At 45.9% G+C, this 27,718-nt stretch overlaps 1 protein-coding gene across 1 annotated transcript; it reads right to left on the bottom strand.

Annotated features, from left to right (window-relative positions):
* Positions 1-1,617: 1,617 nt before the first annotated feature.
* Positions 1,618-8,939, bottom strand: LOC143962370 (olfactory receptor 10A3-like). Its single transcript, XM_077471661.1, has 2 exons — positions 8,344-8,939; positions 1,618-1,990 (listed from the first exon to the last, which is right to left on the bottom strand). The coding sequence occupies exons 1-2, from the start codon at positions 8,937-8,939 to the stop codon at positions 1,618-1,620; spliced, it is 969 nt and encodes a 322-aa protein (XP_077327787.1).
* Between the last annotated feature and the right edge of the window lie 18,779 nt (positions 8,940-27,718).

The raw sequence follows: 27,718 nt of genomic DNA, 5'->3' as shown, positions 1-27,718 counted from the left end.
GGGCCGGATTAAGAGCATTATGGGTCTGGTGTGAGGATTTTGGTGGGCCTTAAGGGCTGTGCGTCAGTGTGTGCCCTGAGGTGAAAGGGAAAGTGAAAGAGTGCAGCAGCGCAGGTCCAATGCTTTGGAAGTCTCTGGCTTTCATAAGAACCCTGCATTGGCGTGCGTGGCGCACCTTGAGTGAAGGTTGAAGGGCATAACTGTGCAGACCTAACATAACACTACAGAAGCTGGATACCTGGCTCCCATTAGGACTGTCCGCAGTGCCTGTTGTTAACCACTTAAGCCCCGGACCATTAGGCTGGATAAAGACCAGAGGACTTTTTACAATTTGGTACTGCACTGTTTTAAGTGGTAATTGCACAGTCATGCAATGTTGTGACCAACGGAATTGGAGTCTTTTTTTTTACCACAAATATCTATCTATCTTACTATCATCCAATGTATAATTACTAATGGATAGTCTTGTTATTAGTGACACTTTTTTACATATTTTAGAAGAAAAATTACCTTATATTTTTGCTGCTTGTGAATTCCCATCTTACTTGTGGGCAGGCGAAGCCCACAAGCATAAACTTCCAGGATACGGCACTGCTGTATTACCAGCATGCATTGTCCGTTCTCGCACATGTGCAGTAAGCATGGCAAGCGGCAAATGATGACAATCATCTCTAAGGAGCATTAGCATGCACAGGCACCGAGGGAAATGATGTCAGGTGCCACGGAGAAGAAGGGGCACATTACAAGGTACCACATAGCAACAGGCATGAAAAAGTACGTGATTTTTTTTTCTCCAAATGGCGTTGACTATGTTTATTGCTGCTGAATAATGTAAATGTAGTTATGGGTGGAACTCCGCTTTAAGACGTGTTCTATCTGCCATTAAACTGTGGTGCCACTTGACAATTTTTACCCCCGCCCATATCTTTAAATGCTTAACATTCTTTTCTTGAGAAGACACATCCCTGTGCCTTGTGCCTTGTGTCTTTTCATCTAGGCATGTTGCTGCTTCTGCCAAGCTGGGATGCCACTTTATATTAACCCAAACCTAAATTATTCAGCTGTTGTTCCTTAGAAAAATTGACATTCAATGGATGGACAGTTAGCAACAAATTAGTACTGTGTACTAATCACCCCAAGCTAGAAAAAAAGGCATTAGTGTCACAAAATAAATTCAAAGAGCCCCTAACCACTAAATTAAACCCCCCAGAAGAAAATTCCCCTAAATTGCAACTTCCCTCTAATTAACTCCAAAGTAAGAGATTTTTAAAATGGAAAAGACCCCAGGTAAAAGAAAAAAATACCTAAGGGGTTCACAAATGAAGAGCTAGCAATCAATCACTTATTAGAAAAATAAAGCCACTGCCACTTGGGTAACCAGGTTGCAATTACTGTATATAGATTTCAGCTTTAACCTTTTTTGGATGACTACAGAAAATATTAATACTTGCAAGATTAAGTAAAATATTATAAAACTAGACACAATAAATTTACATGAAACCAGATAACTCTTTTGAGTCATAGAAACAAGTAAAATGAAGATATAATTTTAGTGTAATTCGTAGTTTCATAGTTTCATAGTTAGTAAGGTTGAATAAAGACACCAGTCCATCCAGTTCAACCTGAGTGTCTACAATTGTACAATTGTAATTGAAGTGTTTTAAATTTTGTTAAACTTTTTTTAAGGCTTTTTCTGATCTCATGATTCCTCAGGCTGTAGATAATGGGATTCACCAGTGGAGTTGCCACAATGTAGAAAAGAGACATAAATTTGTTTGTGTTAGGTGATCTTTTATCAGATGGTGTCAAGTAAATGGTCATCAAGCTCCCATAATATATGCACACAGTAGCCAGGTGAGAGCTACATGTAGAAAAGGCTTTCCTTCGTCTACTATTTGACGAAGAAAGGTGTAATATTGTGAAGGAGATTAAGACATAGGTCACAATAATAAAGGCAAAAGGAACAAAAATAGCTAAAATGGACAGAGAAGGGGGCGTGGCTTGGCGCGCATCGGGAATGGCCGCTTGAGACAAGAGCTCCAGGAGACCCACAGCCCGTAAGCTCTCCCTTCGGTCTATTTCAAGCCGCATCATGCTGAAATCAGCTCGCCACCACACCGGGACGGGAACAGGAGCTCGCCGTCAATCCGGGACCCCCCATACTCGGAGTATACAGGACATTTTCACCTCACAGGCCCGAGCAGGCGGCAGCACACCTTCCAAGATGGCGCTGCCACGAGGCGAGGAGGATGACCTCAGCGACGGCTCCTTGTCCACAGCCGAAGACCCGGTAAGCGGGCTGGGGAACCCCAACCACCCCCTCACACTGGGAGACATGACCTCAATTGCGTCTGATATTAAGAATACGCTTTTCTCCGCAATTACCGATCTTAAAGCTGACTTGCTGTCTCTCACAGAAAAGATGTCTACCCTGGAGAAAGCTGAGAGCAAGCGGGACAGGACTGTACGCAGACTGGAAGCTACAGCCGCCTCACATGCGGTCCATTTAATTAACATTAATAGACACTTGGAGGACCTCGATAATAGGAGAAAGAGGAGTAATATTCGGGTGAGGGGGATCCCAGAAACTGTAGGCCCTGATCAGATTACTTCGGCCCTGAGGTCAGTGTTTAATAACCTGCTGGAAAACCCTATTGATTCCCCCATTGACTTTGTGCGAGCACATAGGGCTTTGAGAGCTAGACCCCTGGATTCAGCCCCTCCCCGAGACGTTATCTGCTGCCTCCAGAGTTTTCAGCTGAAAGAGGAAATTTTAAGTCAAGCCAGAAAAAACTATCGGATTGTATTCAATGAAGCGGAGATTTCGTTGTTTCAGGACTTGTCGCCTATAACCCTGCAAAACAGACGGGCGTTACGACCGTTACTAGAAGCCCTTCGTGAGAGAGGCATCGTTTATAAATGGCGCTTTCCCTTCGCTTTGCAAGCCACATTGGAAGGGAGACAGTTTTTGCTTCGGATCCCTGAAGATCTTCCGGATTTTTGTGCTGGCTTACATATCCCTTGTGCTGATTTGCCGGAATGGTATGCTGAGTTTAAACTCCCCCAACCTGAGCTCAGCCCTCCTACTACCCCTTTGTCCTCGCCAGCTAAACCTCCGCAGAAGAGGAGCAAAATCGGGCAACGCTCCGCCAGGGAAGGATCCCGTGCACCCCAACCCTCCAGGCAGTCCAGGAATCGTGATCGCACTTGAAGAGATGCTGACTGGATAATGGATGATTTTTACCTCTGTTTCTCTCTTCATTTCTTTTTGTTTTTGACAGTTTGAACTTTGCACGTTGTTACATGGTTGTGGGGGTGTTTTTTTTTTTTTTTTGGACGAAGGTTGCTTCTTGGCCTTCACCCCCTCCTCCCCCCCCCTCTCTCTCAGACGCCACTTCCCTCACAGACTGGAAGCGGGTTCTTTGCCCTGAGAGGTGGACATTTGCTATGCCCTTGTTACTGGGATACTACCAGCTCTTCTCTTTTACCCACCCCTCCCCCTCCTGGTGGGCACATAGATGCTTCCCCTCCCCCCCCTTTTTTTTTTTTTCCGAAGGTTATTTCGCACATTTGGTTGACGCTACTTAGGGTGCTGGGTCTCCGTATTGGATGCTTATTTACCTGTTATTGTAGTACTTTAAATTTTGGTTCACATCAGTGACTTATTTGCTCTGTCTAAACTGTAGTTTACATTCCTCGTATGTGGAGTTCCTCCCACGTACCCCACAAGCGGTCCGCAGGGCACTTAGGTGTTGCCTTGTGGTTTGCCCGCACATTGTTTTTGCCTGTAGCCGCAGTGAGCACAGGCCGTATCTTGCCTTTTTGTGATATTTCCCCTTTGGGGGACTACCTGTTTCCTTCTCTTTCCTGCTTCTGACTTTTCTCTTTCTCCATTTCCCTCTGAGGGTCTATCCTCTTCTTACCTCTGTTTCTCTTCCCTTTTGCGGGCCGGGTGACTCCGGGGAGCAAACGCACGAGAGCACATGGCCTACGCGGAGTTGGGAACTAGACCGACATTGGTCTCCCACAACGTCCGCGGCCTTAACATACCGGAGAAGCGCACTTCAGTCCTCAGGGAGCTGGGCAAGGTTGGCCCCCTCTTTGTCTACTTACAGGAGACACATTTTGCCCGTCACTCACACCCTAAACTCTGGCACAAGAACTACCCTCAGGTATTCTATGCTTCGAATTCTCAAGCTAAGACTAAAGGAGTTGCCATCTTAATTCATAAAGCAGCGGGGTTCACGGTCACACAAACACTAGCCGACCCTGACGGCAGGTACATATTTGTTAAGGGGACATGGGGCAATGCTCCGCTGACTCTGGCCAATGTCTATTTTCCCAACAGTGCGCACAAATCCTTTTGCAGACATCTGATAGAGGAACTGAAGGGTTTTGCCACGGGCTGTGTTATCTTGGGAGGTGATTTTAATCTCCCCCTCGACCCATCCCAGGACACTTCCTCTGGCAGATCGAGCATTCCTTATTGCACTCTGAAATACATCAAAAACCTTTTGCATTCTTTAACCTTAATTGATGCATGGCGCACGTTGAATCCCAGTGGCAGAGACTTCACATGTTATTCAACGCCCCATGATAAATACTCTCGCATTGATTATGTTTTTGTGACTCAAAGGGACCTACAGAATTTAAGAGATGCTCGGATAGGCATACAGTCCCTCTCAGACCATGCCCCCATTTCCCTCTCCCTTGACCACCTTGGAGACAGGCCTAAGACGTGTATGTGGAGGTTGAATTCGGCCTTGCTAACGGACCCAGAACTACTCCCCAAACTGACTGACGCTCTCAGACATTACTTCCTTGACAACACTTCCGAAGAGCTCTCCCCCTTGACGATTTGGGAAGCTCACAAGTGCGTCATACGGGGGGAGCTCATCCGCACAGGGGCTTCTCGTAAACGGGTAGCCGCCCAACAGCTCCGCACGCTAACTGATAAGATAGCTCGTTTGGAACTTCGCCATAAAGCAACCTTGGATTCCCTACAAGCTCAGGAGCTGTTACAGACCCGCCAGGCACTTAGGGACCTGTTAGAAACCAGGAGCAGACGCACCCTTTTCTTGAAAAAAAGAATCTACTACGAGAAGGGGGATAAGGGGGGGAAGATGCTAGCTAGGGCATTGAAGGACGCTTCCCTAGCCAATAATATCTTGGCCATTAGAACAAACGACGGCACTCTGACTAATAGGACCGACAAAATTGCAGAAAGCTTCCATAAGTTTTACTCCCGTCTCTATAGTGTCCCTCCCCAGCATAATCCGGGGGGGCAGCTAGGTGATAGGACCCATATTATAAAAGACTATTTAGTTCAGAGCAGTATGCCGACTCTTTCCCCAGAAGCTGCTGAATCATTGGAACTCCCCATCTCGTCCGAGGAGCTTTCGACAGCGGTTAAGAACCTTAAAGCGGGCAAAAGCCCGGGCCCGGATGGGTTCACGGCCCACTATTACAAGGTCTTTTTCAATCTTCTTGAGAACCCTCTTCTGAAGGTCTTTAATTCGCTCAACAAACCACGCAATCTACCTGAAACTTTTCTGGGCGCGCATATAACATTACTGCCTAAACCGGGGAAGGATCCCTCGGTCTGCGCTAATTATTGCCTGATCTCCCTCTTAAATTTAGATCTAAAAATCTTGGCGAAAATAGTGGCGAATCGTTTACGGTCTTTTTTGCCTCATTTGATAGGCGTTGAGAAGGTGGGGTTCATGCCGGGGAGGGAGTCCAGGGACAATGTGACTAAGGCTCTAAATTTAATACACCTGTGTCGCACCACAAACGTCGAGGGCCTTCTCCTGTCTACGGACGCGGAGAAGGCCTTCGGCAGGGTCGCGTGGGACTACCTGTTCCTAACCTGTGGCCACATTGGCCTGCGACCCCATATGTTCTCATGGATCTCCTCCCTCTACCAGAACCCTACCGCCCAACTCAAAATCAATGGCACCTTGTCAGAACGGGTATCTATTCACAATGGTACGAGACAACGCTGTCCTTTATCCCCCCTATTATTTATTCTATCCTTGGAACCATTTATTCGTACCATTAATAACTCCTCTGACATTGAGGGCTTCCGGGTTGGCCCGAAGACCTACAAGGTAGCTGCGTATGCAGATGATTTATTGTTTTTCTTGGTTCATCCTCATTCCTCGATCCCCAATTTGCTTAAGGCTTTTTCTGACTTTGGTTTTATGTCTAACCTCAAAATCAATTACACTAAATCGGAGGCGATGAATATTTCACTGCCCCCGGCTTCGCTCAGTTTAGCTCAGCAGAACAGCTCCTTCAGGTGGGTTGCGGATTCGTTGACTTACTTAGGGATTCAGCTCACACCACAGCTCCCATCCATTTACACCAAAAATTTTGTACCTTTGCTACGACGACTGGAAACTGACTTGTCTAAATGGTCACTTAAACATTTTTCCTGGTTTGGCAGGGCAGCCGTCATTAAAATGGTGACGTTGCCCAGGGTCTTATATTTGCTCCACACTTTACCTGTAGAGCTTCCAGTGAGTTTTTTTAAGCGTTTACATTCTATTTTGCGGAAATTTCTTTGGGCGGACAAGAAACCCCGCATTTGTTTGCGCACCCTGACGCGTCCTAAAACAGAAGGAGGCCTAGGGTTCCCCGACTTTAAACGCTACTATCAGGCGACACATCTCGCACGTATTATCGACTGGCACTGTCACGCCAACGGTAAGGACTGGGTCCTCCTGGAAGAAAGTTTCTCACGAACGCCTCTTAAATTTTCGCCCTGGATCCCTTGGAACAAATGCCCAGCGGGCTTAACACAACACCCTTTAATTAAAACCACGCTAAAAATTTTCCATAAACTAGTGGCAGCACACCAGATAGCGTCTGTTCCAGGGCCTATGTCCCCCTTGACACAGAACCCAGACTTCCCACCTGGCTTGGAGCCAGGGTCCTTTTTATGCGCGGATTCCTCTCCTATTCTCATCTCCCATCTTGTTTCGGCGGGTCGGACGCGCATGTACAATGATTTGCAAGATGATGTCTCCCTGCGAGCGCTACCCTTTTGGAGCTATAGACAAGCTTGCCACTACATACTGACACCTAAGCGAAAAAACACTGCGACGAGAGATTTCACCACCTTCGAATCCCTATGTCGTAAGAGCAAACCAGTGGCGAAAACTACGTCCGTTTTGTACGCATTCTTACACAGTCTCGGGGATCAGGATGCACCCAAATTTAGGGCTCAGTGGGAATCGGCCCTCCAAACCAGGTTTACGGACATGCAATGGCTTAATGCTTGTACTCTAGTACATAAGTGCTCCATTAGCACTAGATTGCAGGAGAATTCATATAAACTCCTCTCACATTGGTATGCCACTCCGGACAAAGTGAAGAGGTGGTACCCGCTGTCCTCAGACCTGTGTTGGAGATGCGGCGAGGCTAAGGGAGATATGCTACATATATGGTGGGATTGCCCCAAGATATGTAGCTTCTGGGACCAAGTTCTGGGACTGATTAGGAAGATTACAGACACTAAGATGACTCTCTCACCAGCCTGTTGCCTACTTCACATATCTGACTTCCCGCTGGGAAGATATAAGAGATCCCTAACCAAACACCTTTTGATGGCAGCGAAATCGTTGATCCCCAAATACTGGAAATCCGTCGGTGAAGGAATGGTTGAGCGCGGTTAATTTTATTTACTCGATGGAGGAGACGCTCGCTATTGCAGATGAAACAGCTGATAGATTTCACACCACATGGGCCCCATGGGTACTTTTTAAGTATTCGGACGCCTTTTCTAGATCCACTGGGGGCTGATGATGATACTTTCACTGGACGGATTGTGGTTCTCCGGTTCTCACTCCCCCCCCCTCCCTCCGGGCTCGGAGGGGTGGTGCTGACAGATACCCTCTGTGGCCAGGGGGGCGGCTCCCTGGGGCCGCTTGGCCCTCTCTCACTTTTCTCTAACATGGCTCACACCTGCACTCTCTTCCTTTTTTCTCCTTTTTCTTTTTCCTATCGCTCCCTTCTTCTCTCCTCCTCTACTCCCTTCTTTGTTTGTTATGGTCAAGACCTTGAATACCTGGTTACTGGTCTCTCAGCGTAAACCTGATTAATAGACATGTTCTCAACCTGCCTTTGTATAAACTATGCATTGCAATTTTTTCCCTCCGAAGATGTTATACTGGTGCAAGTTCACATTTTCTTTTCTCTGGAGGACATGTGCAGATTCACTGTTTTTCTGTTGTTATATTACTGTACACGGCGAGATGATGTAATCCTTGTTTGTGATTGTATCTGCTTCTTGACTCAAACTCTTTTAAATTGAAAAAAAAAAAAAAAATGGACAGAGAAAGATCAATTAATATGAACAAGGAAGTGTCTGAAGTAGACAACTCTAGCACTGGACCAGAATCACAGAAGAAGTGATTAATGTTATTCCCACCACAGAAATGAAACTGATACACTAAAAGAATTTCACTGGACCCAAAGACAACCACTAACCAAGACCAGACAACCATTCGAAGACAGATACGGAGATCCATGATTGAATGATAACGCATTGGGTTACATATGGCCACATAACGATCATAGGAAATAATTGCAATAAGTAAACATTGCACAATTCCACAAATATCAAAGCAATGCAACTGGATCTTGCAGGCAATGACAGATATTACGATTCCATCTTTTAGTATAATTTCTAACATCATTGGGATAACGGTGGTAGTTATCATGAGGTCAGCTATTGCCAAGTGTTTGAGGAAGTAGAACATTGGGATTTTAAGACGGTCATTAATCGATATTAAAACAATAATGATGAGGTTTCCATTTAATATCAATATATAAGATAAGAAAAACACAACGAAGAGAAGAATTTTAAATCTATGGAGGTTTTGAAATCCAAGAAGCAAAAATTCAGCTACTTCAGTTTGGTTGTCTTCACACATGTCTTCAAGAAAGAGTCAACACATGAACACAAAAATGGTCACCCTTTTGCATGAAAGTTCAACCTTTTTAATGCAGTATCTAACAAGACAAAAGTTTAGTATCATGAAAGCCATACAGTAAATGATACAGTATAAAGTAGAGTGATACAACCTTTCTGTCTAGCTCTGTGGGGCCTCCATCGGTGGCTTTCAATCATGCAGGCATTGCAGGAACAAAGTCATCCAGTGCACAGGGTGAAGATGTGAAACTGTATCCCCATCCTGGAGACGGGGATGAGACCAATAGTGGCGTGTGCAAAAATGCATGTAATGTTTGTGGCATGCAATGATTTAGGACCAAAGTTTGTGTGTATCTGTCTCAGGTGACCTGACACCAGGAGCTGGCTAAATTGCCTGCAGTATTAGGGGATACTTGACATCTGCCACAGTGGGGCTGTTTCTCCTAGTGCTCGACATAGACTCTGCTTTGTCACATCCTGAATGCAGAGTGGGTAAGAACTTATAGAAGAGTGAAGGGTCTTGGGACACATAGCCCAAGAAGCCCAGATTTACACTGGGGACTAATCGTCACAGAGTCAGTCTCTTTGGACCACGGCCTTCATCTGGAAGAAGTGACCTGGATGGTTGGGAAAGAGTGAGCTGGTGCTGCAGCCTAGGCAGCCAGAGAGAGCCTCTGGGAGAGAGAGGACATATCCACCATCTACAGTTTCTAGACCATCTGGTGACAGTTGGAAGGTCACCCTCATTGCCTGCATCACAGATCCAGCTGAGCTATGGCACTGAGTTGTGTGTGACTGAGCACCATTTCTTGAGCACAGTATCCACAGGAGCCTGCTTCAGGATCTTTATAACATTCTTTTGAGCCTGGCATCGCCTGGATTGGTGAGTGGGTGTAAGTTTATACTCTTTACTTTACACCCCAAAAGACACTGCATGCAGACACCTTTACTTTGACCTTTCTCTCTAAAACTCTATAACGAGACATTTATGACCACTATTGCAATTGGGCCCCTTTGTTTGAGCGAGCTAAAGATAAAGGACACCTGCAATAAGAGTTTTTTGAAAGCACATAAAATTTCTGTTTATTCTAGCCAACCATCTTCTCTATATCAGCAGGAGCTGTCTTTCTCTTGCTGATTGTTTCAGCTGCCCCGGTAATAATGATGTGTCTGAATCTTAAGGCTGAATTTCAGTTACATTGGTCCAGCTTGGACTAATATATGTAAGTATGTGTCATATCTGTGGGATCCTTGTGGAAGCTGTAAATTAATGTAGCCGGCACCGTTACTACTGTGATCTGTACTAGATTCTGGGTCTCATGTCAAACAGCTGCCCTACTGCTTGCTTAACACTGGAGGTCACCATTTGGCATGGGCGTCATTCAAGGGACACTTTGCATTTTCTCAATAAATACAAAGTGTTCTTTGATTGGATGAGGTGGAGATTGTTGCATCACCACCCCTCCTTTCCATCCCATCCAATTAGAGAGTGTGTGGTTAAATTGAGAAAATTCAAAGTGTTCACTGAGTGGTATCTGGGCTGAGCAAGCAGCCTCCTGTGTTCACTAGGGATGAGCCGAACACCCCCCGGTTCGGTTCGCACCAGAACTTTCGAACGGATCCCAAATTCGTACTAACGTTAGAACCCCATTGAAGTCTATAGGACTCGAACGTTCGAAATTAAAATTGCTAATTTTAATGGCTAATATGCAAGATACTGTCCTAAAAAGGGTTTGGGGACCTGGCTCCTGCCCCAGGGGACATGGGTCAATGCCTAAAATGTTTTAAAAAATGGCCATTTTGGCGGGAGCACTGATTTTAATGACGATTAAAGTGAGAAAAAAAAGTGAAATATTCCTTTAAATATTGTGCCTGGGGGGTGTCTATAGTATGCTTGTGAAGTGCCATGTGTTTCCCGTGTTTAGAAGAGTCCCTGCACAAAATGGCATTTAACGGAAATAACGTCATTTAAAACTGCTTGCGGTTTTAATGTTATATCTGGTTCCTGCAATATGGTTGAAAATCATTGAGAAAAATGGCATGGGTAGCCCTCCCTGCCCATTACCAGCCCCTTTGGGTCTTGTACGGATATTAAGGGGAACCCCGTACCCATATTAAAAAAAGGAAATACGTGTGACCCCCAGGCCCTATATACTCAGAACAGCCGTATACAGGCGGTGCAAACAAGACAGGGACTGTGTAGGTTTGTTGTGTTAAGTAGAATCTGTTTGTAATTTTCAAGTGGTACATTTTTAAAGTGTACCTCCAGTCAAAAAATCAATTTTTAAGCTTTTTGGAAAACATAGGGAAGGGTTATCACCCCTGTATAATTTGTTTTGCCGTCCGTCTTTTTTCATCTCACTTGCTGTTGTCTCCTTCCGTTTGCAAGTAGGAGATGTTTGTAAGTTGGATGTTTGAAAGTAGAGGCCTGCCCTATATGCTCTGCAGAAATGGCGGAACAAGGTGTTGGTTTTGCCACAACATTGTAAGCCCTCAAACTGGAGCGCCCTGCTGTGAACGATTATATCAAAAATTGTAATTACATGCCATTGTTGAACAGTGGTAGAAAAATTGACCTTTGGTGGTTGTGGTGCTGGTGCCACAACATTATAAGTCCTCACAGTTATTCTGGGTGGGCACAGGAATGGGCCCTCCTGTGAAGTATTATATCAAGAATTGTAATTACATGTCCCTGTTAAACAGGGGCAGAAAAATTGGGCTTTAGGCACTGGTGCTGGTGCCATGACACTGCAACCTCTCCCATATACTCTAGTTGTATCAAAAGCATTGCATCAAAAATTGTAATTAAACGCCCCTGTTAAAAAAAATTGGGCTTTAGGCACTGGTGCTGGTGCCATGACACTGCAACCTCTCCCATATACTCTAGTTGTATCAAAAGCATTGCATCAAAAATTGTAATTAAACGCCCCTGTTAAACAGGGGCAGAAAAATTGGGCTGGTGGCATCACCCAGAACCAAAAATGTTCTTCCAAGATATGAGGAGGAGAGAAGAGGATAGACAATCAACATAACAGGACAGTCACTCAGCATCAGCATAGGCAGTCTTGAAGGGATGTGATATTTAAAAAAAAATTATTCGGTTACATCAGCTTCAGGTGCTTGGTAGCTGTGGTTGATCCAAGACTGATTCATCTTTATGAAGGTCAGTCAATCAACCGAGTCGGTGGACAGGCGCACCCTGTGATCGGTAACAAAGCCACCAGCAGCACTGAAGGTGCGTTCCGAAAGAACGCTGGATGAAGGACAGGCCAGTAGCTCAATTTCATACTGTGCAAGCTCTGGCCAGTGATCCATCCTCAAGACCCAGTAAGCCAGAGGATTTTCGGTGGGAAAGGTGTCCAAGTCTGACCTTGCCCCTAGGTATTCCTGCACCATGTAAATCAGACGCTGGCGATGGTTGCTGGAACCGATCATACCTTGAGGCTGCGGACTAAACAATTGTCTGAAAGCATCGGTCAGATGACCACCTTCTCCACCGCTCCTTCTGACCAATGCCTCAGCAACACGTTGTCCAGGACCAGGAGTTTGTAACCTCCCAGTCTCTGGAAACACATTGCACAGACCTTTCTGCAAGGCCTCCCAGAGATGTCTCATACTCTGCTCCCTCTGCGACGGCAAGAACAGGTCGGCAACCTTACCCTTGTACCGTGGATCAAGGAGAGTGGCCAGCCAGTGATTGTCCCTCTCCTTGATCCGAAGAATACGAGGATCCTTCCGCAGGCTTTGCAGGATCAGGGAGGCCATGCAGCGTAGGTTAGCTGTGGCATTCGGTCCGGAGTCCTCTGGGTCACTAAGGACAACATGATCCGCAGCTACCTCCTCCCAGCCAAGTACAAGTCCATGGGTTTCTTGGGACTGTAAATCATCCCTACAAGACTGCTGCTGCTGCTGCTGCTGATGCTGAGTGCCAGCCTCCACCTCCATGCTGACACAATCATCCTCCTCCTCCTCCTCCTCCTCTTCCTATGTGATGGGTGGCACAGCAGGAACACTGTCTGGGTAAAGGGGGCCTTGAGAGGCAAGGAAGTCCTCCTCTTCATGCCTCTGTTCTGCCTCAAGTGCCCTGTCCATTATTCCACGCATTGTATGCTCCAAGAGGTGGACAAGAGGTACAGTGTCACTGATGCATGCACTGTCACTGCTCACCATCCTTGTGGCCTCCTCAAACGGTGACAGGACAGTGCATGCATCCCTGATCATGCCCCACTGGCGTGGTGAGAAAAAACTGAGCTCCCCTGACCCTGTCCTGGTGCCGTAGTCGCACAGGTACTCGTTGATGGCCCTCTGCTGCGTGTGCAGCTGCTGCAGCATGGCCAACGTTGAGTTCCACCTGGTGGGCATGTCACATATAAGGCGGTTCTTGGGCAGGTTCAACTCCTTTTGGAGCTTAGCCAGCCAAGCACAGGCATTAAATGATCAGCGGAAATGCACACAGACTTTCCTGGCCTGCTTCAGCACATCCTGTAAGCCCGGGTACCTGCCCAAGAACTGCTGCACCACCAGGTTAAGGGCGTGAGCCACACAGGGCACATGGGTCACTTGTCCCTGTCGGAGGGCGGAGAGGAGGTTGGTGCCATTGTTGCAAACCACCTTTCCTAGCTTAAGCTGGCATGGTGTCAACCACCATCTCAGCCTGCCCCTGCAGAGCTGACAAAACATCCACCCCAGTGTGGCTCCTGTCCCCCAACAAACCAGCGCAAGCACGGCAGGCATCATTTTGCCTGCGTACTTGCGTAGCCCCTGGAACGCCTACGGAGCACCGCTGGTTCTGAGGACAGAGCACTGGAAGAGGCCATGGAGGAAGAAGAAGAGGAGGGGGTGGAGGAGAGAGGTGTGTCACAACCAATAGTAGAATTTTGGAGGCATGGTGGCGGAACAACCTCCAACACTACAGCACCTTGTCCTGCATCCTTCCCAGCTGCCAGAAGAGTGACCCAATGGGCCGTGAAAGATAGGTAACGTCCCTGTCCATGCCTGCTGGACCATGAGTCAGCGGTAATATGCACCTTACCGCTGACCGCCCTGTCCAGCGAGGCAAGGACATTGCTTTCCACATGCCGGTAGAGAGCCGGAATCGCCTTCCGTGATAAAAAGTGGCGTTTGGGGACCTGCCACCGAGGAACCGCACATTGTACAAACTCACGGAAGGGGGCCGAGTCTACCAACTGAAAAGGCAGCAGTTGAAGTGCTAGCAATTTAGCCAAGCTAGCATTCAACCTCTGAGCATGTGGGTGGCTGGGAGTGAACTTCTTTCGCCGGTCCAGCAGCTGGGGCAGGGACATTTTCCTGCTATAATCGGACATGGGTGTTCTGATAGCAGAGTGCCCGGAAGCACTTGGCTGTGACACACCTAATTCTACACCTTCATTCCTCTCAGAGCAGGTTTCAGAGAGGACTGAAGGTCTAGTGGGGTTGGAGATCCCAGCTGATGAGGAGCAAGGAGAGGTCCACTTTGTTCTTTGCTGTGGGTCTTTGAGGTATGCTTGCCAACGAGCTGCATGGCAGGTCAACATATTCTGGTCAAGCATGTGGTGCCCAAGCGGCTGATGTTTTGGCCACGCAAGATACGCTTGAGACATATGTTGCAAATAGCAGCGGTGCGATCTGATGCACTCGTCTCAAAAAAGGCCCACACCAAAGAACTTTTAGAATAACGCGCAGAGGCAGCGCCCTGCACAGGCGGAGCTCTGCGGTGTGATTCAGTCGGTGTGCTGCCCCTAAGCTGGCCCCCGGAGGGCATCCTGCCTCATTGGACATGTGCCTCCTCCTCCTCCTCTCTCCTACCAGGCACCCACGTGGAGTCAGTGCCCTTATCATCCCCTCCCTCTTCATCGCTGGAGCAAACCTGGCAGTATGCTGCAGCTTGTGGAACATGCCAGATTGCTGTCCTTCTTGAGCATCCCCTCTCTCTGCCTGCACGCTACTGACTTCCTCTAGCTGAGTATCATCATCAGAGCCTACAAAACACTGGGCATCCTCCTGGAGCATGTACCCAACACTGTGCTCAAAGAGTTCAGGAGACTCCTCAGGAGAACGTGGTGGGTCTAGGGAAGGAGTCACTGATGATGACATTGAGAGGAGGGAAGACGATGCGTTGGCAGCTGCTTTGCTAGTACCCTGAGCCTGGGTGAGAAAGGATGAGGAGGATGAAGAGGGCTTGGTCATCCACTCTACCAAGTTGTTGACATGTTGCAGCTCAACATGTCCAGCTGCCGAAAAGAAGGACAAGCGTGTCCCATGGCCACATGCTGATGATGACAATGCACCGCGTCCACGACCAGCACTGTTGTCTCTAGACACAGAACCTGCTTGCCCTCTTTTATCATCTCGCGCCTGTCTGCCTCTCCTTGCTGGCCTTCCAGACATGGTAATGGCCTGAAGGGAGATGGGAAAACCAGCAATTGGGTAGTGTATATTGTGCTGGAGGCACACACAACATCCACTAACTCCTGCAGATGGCAGATGGCAGATGGCTCAATTAGAGAAGAGCTAAGTAGGTGGATATAACGGTGTATACTGGGTTCAGGGCACGCAAACAGCACGCACAATCTTCTACAACTGACTGCAAGCTCTATTTAAAAAGAGCAAGATAGCTAGCTATATAGGTGGATATAGTGGTGTATATTGGGTTCAGAGCATGCAGACAGCACGCACAACTTCCTTCAACTGACTGCAAGCTCTATTTAAAAAGAGTAAGATAGCTAGCTATATAGGTGGATATAGCGGTGTATACTGGGTTCAGGGCACGCAGACAACAACCACTACAGAAGAGCAAGAACGCAAAATCGGCCGATAACGATCGGTGTATACTGTGTTGAAGGTACACAGAACACCCACTAACTCCTTCAGACGCCAACACACTACACAAGGCCGCCGCGCTGGCGGCCTTATATAGTGTGGAGAGTGTACTACACAGCCTGAGCTATGATTGGCCACAGGCATCATGACTGTGGCCAATCATGGCTCTCCTCGCTGCCGGCGCTGTGATTGGCCAAGCATGCGGGGTCACAGTGCATGCTTGGCCAATCATGAGCCAGCAATGCACTGCGATGGCGCAGTGCATTGTGGACCGTGAGCGCCACATGAATTTGGTGCGAACAGCCCATAACGTTCGGAATTCGACGAACGGGCGAACAGCCAATGTTCGAGTCGAAAGTATGTTCGCCTCGAACACGAAGCTCATCCCTAGTGTTCACAATGCAGCATGTCAGCCCCTAAGCACAGGACTCGGATCACTGGAGTAGCTTTGCCTGCTACTATAATTAACTGGGATGCTACAGGTACTGTACATACAAACTGATCCAAGCTAGACCAATGTTACTATGTTGTATGTGTAGCCCTTTTCTGCAGGGGTTATGAGAAAAGACCCTCCCCAAACAGGATATTGTGCTAAACCTGTAGGTAAATAAGAGAATCAGAATCTTTGTGAAGTGGAAGAGTGTGATTGATAATAAAGTTGACAGAGCTTCCATACCAGACAGGGTTTCTGTGAGCATAGGGCTTCCCTTCATAGGAAATTAACCAGTAATCTGATAGAAGTAATTGAGAGAGAAGGACAACTACGTTAATTACAATGACACTACCCATAAGCATACAGTAGATACGCACCAGTTTGGAATAATACAAGTTTTATTTAAAAAAAAGGTTAATAATTCTACATGCATCCAATGCACAAACAAGTAATATTAACAAAGTTATATATAATTATTAGAAGAAATACTTCCAGATGAATGTTTCACCAAACTCTAAGTTGCCCCTGAGGACGATCATAATGTAGCATCTGTCTTGGTGTCAGAGACCCCCTGAGGACGATCATAATGTAGCATGTGTCTTGGTGTCAGAGACCCGAAGGCAAGATCTGTGATGATGAGAAGATCATCTAACCAGCCTGGACTACAGTTTCTCACCAGCAGAAACTGTGGCATGATACTGGATGTCAAAGTCAACCTATCTACTCTGCACCCTAGTCTTATGTAGCTTCTATTCTTCCATGCAGCCAGACCTTTAAATACCTGTAGGCCATCAGATGCCTAAAATTGTTCTAGCCTATGCTCAGGGGTCAAGTCCAGGGGAAAAAAGTGTGGGAACTCCCACCCAAGATCCACTCGCCCACCAGAAAAAAAAATGATACGCTCATATGCACGAACGCTTCAAAGGTGGTATTTTTCATCCAATTTTCGTATTGTGTGTATGGTAATTCTCTGAATAATCAACATTCTTTAAATTGTGCTTCCATGCAAATGTATACATCATGTTCTGATCTTTATTGGGGAATGTTATTTTGTATATAGAGTCTTTATGTGGTGAGTTTACACTTTTCATTGAACAGAATTTGGATAACACAGGGTTAAATGGAAAGGTCATAAATGAACTGCACATTATCTGGACAGAATGCTTGGGGAGATAGTAATGTGTTCCTGCTTAGGAGATGTATGTTAGCTTGGGGGGCAGCAAACTCTGCAGGGGCTCCAACACACACTCGCTGCTATTCCAACCCTTCACATATTTCCACATAAACTTCCCTCCTGACATTGAACTTTGCCAGGTATTGTGCTCAGTTTACCACCCCAAACTGATGTTCCTCCCTCAGCTCACCTCTCTCCCTGCATGTCCTGTGAGCAGAATAGCTGTGTTCTTCCTCTGGGTTCTCTCATCATATGGCACTGAAGTTAGAGGAGAGGGGGATTCAGCGGGACACACAGAGCAAGTATGCAGGAGACTGGAGGGGGAGGGGGGGTGAGGAGACATAAAATCAGGAGGGGCTGGCGGGGAGGAGCGCATCACAAGAGGTCTGACTAAATATAATCTCTTAGCATCAGGGACCTGATCTACACGTCAGCTAGCTGTGATTGACAGGTAGATCGAAGCAGAAGCTGACATGGGGCCCCCTACTGGCAATGCCTGAATGGTCAGGTGTGCGGCACTTACTATTGTGAGCTGTGTCAGTGGCTGCTAGTGTAGCACCTGCCACACAGCTCACATACTTCAAAGTCTTGCAGGACACGGCTACTAAAGGGAACTGAGTTCCTGTTGTGGAAAAAGTACAGGAACTCTGTACATGCAGACACGGCATGTGTACATGGCATGCAGACTTCTGCGGCCATTTGATGAGATCGCCAAACTGGTCAGTGGCATCCATGGCGGCGTCAGTGACATTGTACCTTATGCCTTCTTTATGGAACATGCATTGCATCGTGTCATTGATCAAGCTGTGGAGGAGCAGGAATGATGAGGAAGTCGCAATTCTGGATGAATTTCCAGGGGGGGCTACTCTATCTGAGACAAGTCAACAACAGGAGTCTGAAGAGGAGTCAGAGGAGAATGGTGCAGGGGCAGATGAGGAGGAGCAAGAAGAGCATGCTTTAAACCGTTCTGGGATACCTGTTGTTGTCCGTGGATGGGCCAGCACCATGGCTGAGAATTAGCATTGGACTGGCACCTCTGGACCACCGCAGTGGAGCCCTGCATAGGTGGGGTAAGGGCCGGGCATAGGGAGGGGTCAGGGGCTCAAGCACAGGTTGGCACACTGGCACAGGACTGCACTGCCCTGACTGTGGCATCTCCTGCACCCCCTTCATAGCCTGGCCTGACCTTGCCTCTCCTCTATGGCCTTCATGCACTCCTGAATTGACAAAATTTCACAGATAAAAAAAGAATGCTTGTCGTTGTCGATCCCAGATTCACTTAATACTTCTAGTATGTCAGTGTCCATGTTGTGGGAGTATGTGTGCACAGCTAGTAAGTATTTTGTGGCTGAAAATATGACCTGGAAGTTTTTAAGGTTCACCTGCCATTAAAGTGTATGGGGACCGCCGCGAACCTTGCAGTTTGCAAACATTTGGGCATGTTCGCGGATCGTGTTCGTGAAACATCCCATTGGAAGTTTGTCCATCACAATCAAGAGCCGAAGCCGGAAGTTGAGTATATTGTAAAGCTACAATAGGTGAGAACATTTTCTCTTCTTGAGTACCATTTTCAGTTATGGTAAGCAGGGACCTGTCTTTTGTCTCAACCTTTAAATTTATATAGGTCTACTGGTGAGGTAAGCGAGCATTTTGTGTGGTGGTTGAGAAGTGTTTTTTGTGTTGATCACTGGCAAAAGTACACATGTGTATGGCGTGAGCATGAAAATGATTGACATTTGCAGCAGAGAAAGTCTGGCAGCATTGAACTGGTTCACAAATATATGGGACTTTATTAACCACTTCAGCCCCAGAAGGTTATACCCCCTTAATGACCAGGCAATTTTTTGCGATAAGGCACTGCGTTACTTTAACTGACAATTTCGTGCGAATTTGGATCCAAATAAAATTTATGACTTTTCCCTCACAAATAGAACTTTCTTTTGGTGGTATTTGATCACCTCTGTGGTTTTTATTTTTTGCGCTAGAAACAAAAAAAGAGAAACAATTTTGAAAAAAAAAATTATATATTTTTTACTTTCTGCTATAAAACATCCAATATTTAAAAAAAAAATAAAAAAAATCAAGTGTATTCTGCTACATATTGTTGTGATTAAAATGGTATTTCGATATACCTGACAAAGACCAGCTAGGTATAATTACGGCAATTACCACACTTACGAAACCCTTACTTAGCACTGCAGACTAAGGAGACAGCATTTTGCTGAACACAAGAAGAGATGAGTCAAGATTGGTGTTTAGGGGTTATCTGGTTTATTCCGGGCGGGTCCACAATTTATATGCACCGTTATCAGCCAATCATTGCATAGAACATGGGTGTGGTTAATACAGAGGTGTAAATTACATATCGTTAATTATGCCATCTGCTTTCATGAGTCACAGTCATGAGTCTTGTGGCCCAGACATATTGTGGCACAATTTCTTTATTTAGACAGTACAAAATAAAACTGCTTATGCAAGCTATATTTTTTTATATGTATGCTTTATAGGAAAACTGCTACAGTCTGTAAATACAGAGTTTAAACTAACTAATAGGTTAACCCAAGTTAATCTTATATGAACTTACAAAGATGGAGTCACTCTGGTTCAGCCATATCACAACACATATTTTTGGTAAAAATAATCCAAATCAGTTTATATTGATTGGTTTACCAAAAGTTATCTTGTCTACAAACTGCGGGATATTTTTAGGGTATTTTTATTTATTTTTTTCTTTTACTAGTATCAGCGATTTTTAGCGATCTGTGATTTTTAGCAGAACTGCGACATTGTGGAGGACAAATAAGACACCTAACTGACACCAGTAACATTATCACAATGATCAGTGCTAAAAATATGCACTGTTACTGTACTAATGATACTGGGCAGGGAAGGGGTTAACACCAGGGGCAATCAAAGGGTTAAGTGTGTACCTAGGGAATGCTTTCTAGCTGTATTGGGGGTGCTCTGACTGGGAGAACACAGAGATATGTGTTCCTGCTTAGCAGGAACACAAGATCTCTGTGTTCTCCCCTGTCAGAATGGCGAACGGCCTTGTTTACATAGGCAGATCACCGCCCTGCTTCTCTGGGGAACAATCGGCGTACGCCAGACCCTCTGATTGGCTCCCCTCGCTGGCTATTGCATGAAATGACATACAGATATGTTTCAGGCAATAGAGCTGACCTGCCACAGTATATCTGCGGAAGGCGGTTGGCAAATGGTTAATATTATGTGCATAAATAATAATATACTATATATATATATACATACATATATATTATATATATATATATATATATATATATATATATATATATATATATATATATATATATATATATATATATATATATATATATATATATATATATATATATATATATATATATATATATAGTAATGTTCGGGGGATCAGGTAGATCGCAGGACACAGGCTTTTCACACAGCAAAGGGTTTATTAAAACTTAAATAGCTTACAGCAGCCAAAAACAAAAGGAAAAAGGTCTGTAGTCTCACCGACTTGCAAAGTCCAGAATAGTTGTCTTCATCAAAACAGAGCTTGGTCTTGATGGCAGGTAGCTTCCCCTGCCAGGAGCCTTCCAAACAGGACACTGCTGTCCACTTCAGTTGCTGCAGTCCAAAACAAACACCATCCACCATGTGTTCTCCACTCCTCCACACCCCTCTACAACTTCCTGTCTTGCTTTTTAAAGACACTGCCTTAATAGGTGGGTTAATCAATTGTATTCCCTTAAAGAGAGCACAACCCAAACAGAGGGGAAATATAGCGTCCTTCCAGGACCCAGCCACGGCGTCCATTACATATCCCCCCCCTGTGTTTCGATCCGGAGGGAGGAACACCAGCACCCATCATGATGGTTGGGACACCTCTGTGCTGGCTGTCAGCCACGTAGGCCCAACCTTTTTTCCGGGTGCGCTTCCAGGAACATTCCCCCCTGGATCTTAACAGGTTCCTATATTGTCCTATACTCAGCCTTCCTCTTCTTTTGGGGTCCCTGGGCTTATTCACTTTTCTTGGGGGAACTCTGCCTTCCTTGACCCCCTCCTTTCAACTTACAAATACCCATTTTACCCTTCACCATCTGTATTTCAGGTTCAAAACAGTTTCTCTTGTTACCCATGGCAACCAAATCATTGTTTGCAGAACGAACTCTTAACAGATCATAGCTTTCCGTATCATCAGTGCTTTCCAAATCAGTGTTTGTTAGAAGAAGACCCGAGGAGGGACTACATCCGACGGAACCATAGCACAGCTCCACCTCACCCGTTGTCCAACACTCCATGGGTACCTGTTCTACCAAACTACCCTGACCTAAGCATAAACCATTTTTTCCAGGTGTACACATTACATTGTTACGGCAACCAACATTAACACTTTCTCCCATAGTGTCTCCAGGCACCTTAACTTGTACCCCTGGGCCAGTGACAGAAAGCATCTCTGCTACTGCTGAGTCCATTCTGGGCCCTTCCTTCTCATGAGGCCTAGTGGGTAAGGCAGTATCTGCTCCCTCTACTGACCACTGCTCCGCCGCACCTCGGACCACACCAGCAGAGATTTTTCTAGTCACCGCCCCAGACGGAGAGACCTCTGATATCTCAAGCAGTTCTCTCGCATGCCTTCCATACCAATCAATAACTAGAAGTACGCTCACAGAGAATCTGGAGATCCTGTGCCAAATGGTTAACCATTGGTCCCACCAATTCCACTGTTGGTCATGGTTTCCCAGCACTGCCTGTACCACCTGGCTCCACCCATTGGTGCTACGCAGCACCACCTGGTCCAACTGCGGTGGAGATACCCAAGTATACAGTAAGTTAATTTTTACCAACTCTAGCATTTCCAGTAAGGTTTCGGTCATCTCTAAACATCCCATGTCTAAACACCAGAACTTTCTAGGGTCTTCTACCCTGTCCAAGACATGGAGGGGCTCAGCGACTGCAGGTTGAGAGGGTGAGACATTTGAAGAGACCTCATCCTCCTTGGAGGTACTCATCATCACAGACTGTTTCTCCCCTGGAGAGCTGTCAGACACATGTCTCACACTTATCCCTTCTGCACCAGTGTTGGTGAGCCTCTGCAGGTCATTACAAGTCACACTATCACTTTGATACTCAATATCATTTAGCTGTGGAGCTGTGGACAACACATCTGCGATGCCAGTGCCCTGAACTGTTTCTTCAGAGGGGAGGGCAGCAACCTTTGCAGGGACCAGGACGCCCTCAACCACCAGCGGCTCTGCAATCCCCCTGTCTGGCATAGCAGTTGTGTCCACACCCTTGTTATTTAAGCTAGCCTTACCCAGCATGGCTAGCAATTGTTTGGCCCAGCTGTCCCAGTCCATTGTGGTTCCACCATGGGCGTTCCACAGCGTTGCATCACCTGCTGTAGAAAGCCGCACAGAAACCTGGGATTCATTAGCTTTAACTGCACATTCCTCACTTCTATATACATCATTTTGTGACACCATACTTTTATCAATGTTGCATTGGGGTGATGCTTCACCTAAAGCTTGGTGCAGCACACCATTTTGAACACCTTTTTCTGGTGGCACTACAGACACATTCAGCTTTGTACCCTCAACTTTTGCAGGCTGAATTAACCCCTTGCCCACTGGGCTACACGTAGGGTTGTGGGGCTGCGCCCACACTCTCTCACTATGTGGCTCAGTCGTAACATTACAGGAAATACATTTTTCAGCATTATAATCACCAATCACATCACATTGGTCAACACTATTGTCAGCATGACCATCAATATTCTCATTATGTGTTGACATAGCTACTGCTTTTGTGGGTTGTCTATGAGCCACCATAACCTCTGAGCAACTCTTCACAGCACCCGTTCTTGGTAAAGGGGCACTTTTGCCTATTTGGGCTGCTCCATAGCTGACCTGGGAAACTCTCTGCTCCAACACTGCAAGCTCCTTGGAAGTTTCCCTGGGCAACCCTGCAGCAGCTGTCACTAGGGAACATGGTACCAGCACTGTTTTGGTCACCCCTAGCTCAATTTTCCCAGCCATCTGCTGGATCATAGCAGGCATATGCAGAGTCCCCATGTCCTTTTCAGTCTTTAGCCCTGCATCTAGTTGGGCTTTACGCTGCGCCTCCCCACTGCTCTGGGTAGCACAATGCAGAAAGTCTATGTCCATTTGTACTGCGGATCTCCCCACTGGACATACTCCCACTTCACTGGGTTCAGCATCACAAACTGAAACAGTCTTACCAGTTCCTGCAGCTGGTGTCATAGCCTTCACTTGAGTGCGTTGTCTCACTGGTGTGGTGTCTCCACAGGCTGACTCCCCCATGTGGCCATGGAGCAACACTGCAGCCTTTTTGGACCCACTGACGCCCCCTGTAGGTAACACAAGATCCTGGTTGCTAGGGGTAACTGCAGACTTGCACTCCACATCTGGTCGGCTATACCTCATGCAGGATTCAGGCTGATGTGCTCTTCTTTCTGGTCTGACGACTTTCCCTAAGCGGTCATGACAGAAAACCTTACGTTTCTCTGGATTTTCAAAACCTAGGTCTTCAGGTGACACTTCTCCCATCCCCGAGCATTGCTGGCGGCCCATGATGCGATGGAACTCTCCTCTACGAAGAATTTCCTCTTTAAACTTGCGGTAGTCATCTTGGTCCCCATCCATCAAATGGTAAACCGACCGGAACTCCATCCGCAATAAGGTTTGTAGCAGTTTTGGCCACCGGTTCCTTGGCCATTTTCTCTTTACAGCAACTTTTTCAAATTTTACAAGGAAGTCTCCCACCTCCTCTGTAGGCAGCATGGGTTGCACATAGTCAGAGGTCAAGATCTCAGCCCCTTGCAGTGCACCCCACTCTTTGCGATTCCGCTTGAACCATTCATTCACTGTCTCACAAATCACTGGCCCCTTTTGACTGGCCCTACAAGGTGGAGACATCTTCTCAGGCCATGCTGAGCTCACGTCCTCTTTAACTTGATTAAACATGAACTTCTTGCTTTTTGACTGCCTCATCCTTGCAATCACATGCACACAGCAGCTTGTGACAGTTCACAGCAGAGAAAGAAAAAAAAATCTGATGTTTGATTCTTCCTTCACAGGTACACAACCTGCATGCAACACAGTCCATCAAATAAACGTATACGCAATGCTGTTCGTCTGGCTGCCACACACAGCTAGCAGTAGTTCCTGATGCGACTCACCATGGAGCAAGGACCCGGATTCCACCGTCTACATGCCCGCATTCGAGCACCACTTGTAATGTTCGGGGGATCAGGTAGATCGCAGGACACAGGCTTTTCACACAGCAAAGGGTTTATTAAAACTTAAATAGCTTACAGCAGCCAAAAACAAAAGGAAAAAGGTCTGTAGTTTCACCGACTTGCAAAGTCCAGAATAGTTGTCTTCATCAAAACAGAGCTTGGTCTTGATGGCAGGTAGCTTCCCCTGCCAGGAGCCTTCCAAACAGGACACTGCTGTCCACTTCAGTTGCTGCAGTCCAAAACAAACACCATCCACCATGTGTTCTCCACTCCTCCACACCCCTCTACAACTTCCTGTCTTGCTTTTTAAAGACACTGCCTTAACAGGTGGGTTAATCAATTGTATTCCCTTAAAGAGAGCACAACCCAAACAGAGGGGAAATATAGCGTCCTTCCAGGACCCAGCCACGGCGTCCATTACAATATATATATATATATATATATATATATATATATGAGATGTGCTGTTAAGGGTACACATCTACCATGTCAAGGAACAGATTCTGATTGCATCTCACAGTCCTGATAACATCCATCCCCAATACGCAACCTTACAACTCCTTCCATACCTGTCCAGACACACCGTACTGTGATGCTGCAACCTGGAGACAGTCACTTAAACTCTAAGAAACCACAAGGTCTCCCATGAATGGAAATACCTAGCAAAGCTATCTATCACCCACAATGGGACCACAACCTTAATTTCAACACTGGTGGAAGGAATTGATGCCTTTACATCAATGGGGCATCCTCCCTGATCAAGCCTCAGCCACAGCCACTTCAAAACCAATGGCAGGTGGTATCACGCAACTTACAACTAAACTCCTACGCGAATGCTAATAGAGCAGGCAAATACCTCGTCAATAGCTCAAGAATAGAATCAAAGCTGTTCGCACCAAAACAAGAATAGCACATGCTCAGGTTCAGGTAAGAAAAAATGGGGGGGGGGGGCCTGGGGGGCAGCTAAAGCCAGAAGGTTTTTCACCTTAATGCATAGAATGCTTTAAGGTGAAAAACCATGAAACTTTACAACCCCTTTAAGAAATTCTACCATACACATGTGCCCTCCACTGTAATCAAGCATTTTACCAGATGGTTCTAATCCACAATTATAGAGATAAAACACACGTGAGAAATAATGGACCCCTCCAGATGTCTCTAAATGGGATCAGTATGGTTCACTGGGTTTCAACATATGATATACCCCAATACCAACACCACAAATTTGGATCCAACTCAGACAGCTGCCATAGAGGAAAGGGAACATAGGCCGCACATAGTTTGAATACCGGTAGGACAAATTTATTGTTAAAAACACCACAAACTACTCATATGATCCAGGACAATAAAAAGCATCCGGACAGCATGGTGCCTCGCCGACAGCCGGTATATCAGCAGGTGTGATAGTGTCACATGTTCGTGGCCCTATCCAAAGCGTTTCACGTCACAGTACGTCCTCAAGAGAATGTTCCTTTTCCTCTATGATGGCTGTCTGAGTTGGATCCAAAGTTGTGGCATTGGTATTGGGGAATATCATATGTTGAAACCCAGTGGACCATATTAATCCTATCTAGAGACACCGGGAGGGGTCCATTATTTCTCACAATCTCTGTAATTGAGGATTACAACCATCCAGTAAGAGGCTTGAATATGGTGAAGGGCACTTGTGTATGGTGAAATTCCTTAACAATTCACGTGGTTTGCAACTCGTGGGATAATTATTACCCCGGGGAGAATTAGATACACTTTCATTCCACTATATGCTATCATTGCTACTGGGAAATGACCTATTTCCATATTGAACTTTATGGACTATTCAACTCACTGTTTGATTGTATATTGATATATTTTAATTTTTTTATTTTTTTCCATAGAAACCAGAAGCGCACTATTATTTTTGTGTGTATATATATATATATATATATATATATATATATATATATATATATATATATATATATATGTTTTCACATCACTTTTGGTAAGTGGATGCTATATAGTCAGGGCCGGATTAAGAGCATTATGGGTATGGTGTGAGGAGGAAAGTGAAATTGTGCAGCAGTGCAGGTCCAATGCTTTGGAAGTCTCAGGCTTCCATAAGAGCCCTGCATTGGCGTGCGTGGCGCACCCTGAGGGAAGGTTGAAGGGCATAACTGTGCAGACCTAACACTACAGAAGCTGAATACCTGGCTCCCATTAGGACTGTCCGCAGTGCCTGTTGTTAACCACTTAAGCCCCGGACCATTAGGCTGCCTAAAGACCAGAGGACTTTTTACAATTTGGTACTGCGCTGTTTTAACTGGTAATTGCACAGTCATGCAATGTTGTGGCCAAACGGAATTTGCGTCCTTTTTTTCCCACAAATAGAGCTTTCTTTTGATGGTATTTGATTGCCTCTGCAATTTTTATTTTTTGTGATATAAATGGAAAAAGACAGAAAAATGTGAAAAAAAAGTTCTACTTTTTTTTTGTTTGTTTTAAACGTTTTTTTATTGAAAATTTTTGACATACAATAATAACAGTAAAGCAATGTGACATTCCATCTATGACATATCTTGTATATCATTAGAATATATCCATCATAACATAACAGTTATAAAACGTTGTCTCTTGTTTAGGTATCTGTGAGTAGAAGTGATGCCAATTATATGCGTTTGGTTTATAGTTGTGTGAGTGAGGTTGGGGAACTGCTTCGTGCAGTTAGGTGGGGTGAAGGCCTGGTGAGTTTATGGTCCCTCCCCTGTTCTCTAGACACCCCTATCGGGTTCACGCTATGTCTGGATGGGGGGGGGTTGAGGATTGTCCTATGTTGCGTCCTTGTAAAAGATTTTTATTGGTAACAAGCAAAAGGCAAAACAGTCACTGTCACGTATAAGTTTTTTGACTAGAAGATTCTAGCAGAGTACTTGCATATGACAGGGTGAGGAAAAACTTCAGAAAAATAGGGTGTACACACAATAAGACAAGTAGTTAGGTACAATCACGTATACAATAACGGTGCCATCAACAGGGGGGGGGGGGGGCGTAGGCCCACTATTGATACTGGAATGAACTCAAGGGTGTCTACTCTGCCCGGATCAAACTGGGCAA

Source organism: Lithobates pipiens, unplaced genomic scaffold (genome assembly GCF_037356315.1).
Source record: "Lithobates pipiens isolate NorthernLeopardFrog02 unplaced genomic scaffold, aLitPip1_a1.2 Scaffold_8, whole genome shotgun sequence".
In the NCBI taxonomy this organism is placed as follows: domain Eukaryota; kingdom Metazoa; phylum Chordata; class Amphibia; order Anura; family Ranidae; genus Lithobates; species Lithobates pipiens.
Note: the sequence above shows the minus strand (reverse complement) of the source record. Positions and strands in the feature narration are given on the sequence as shown.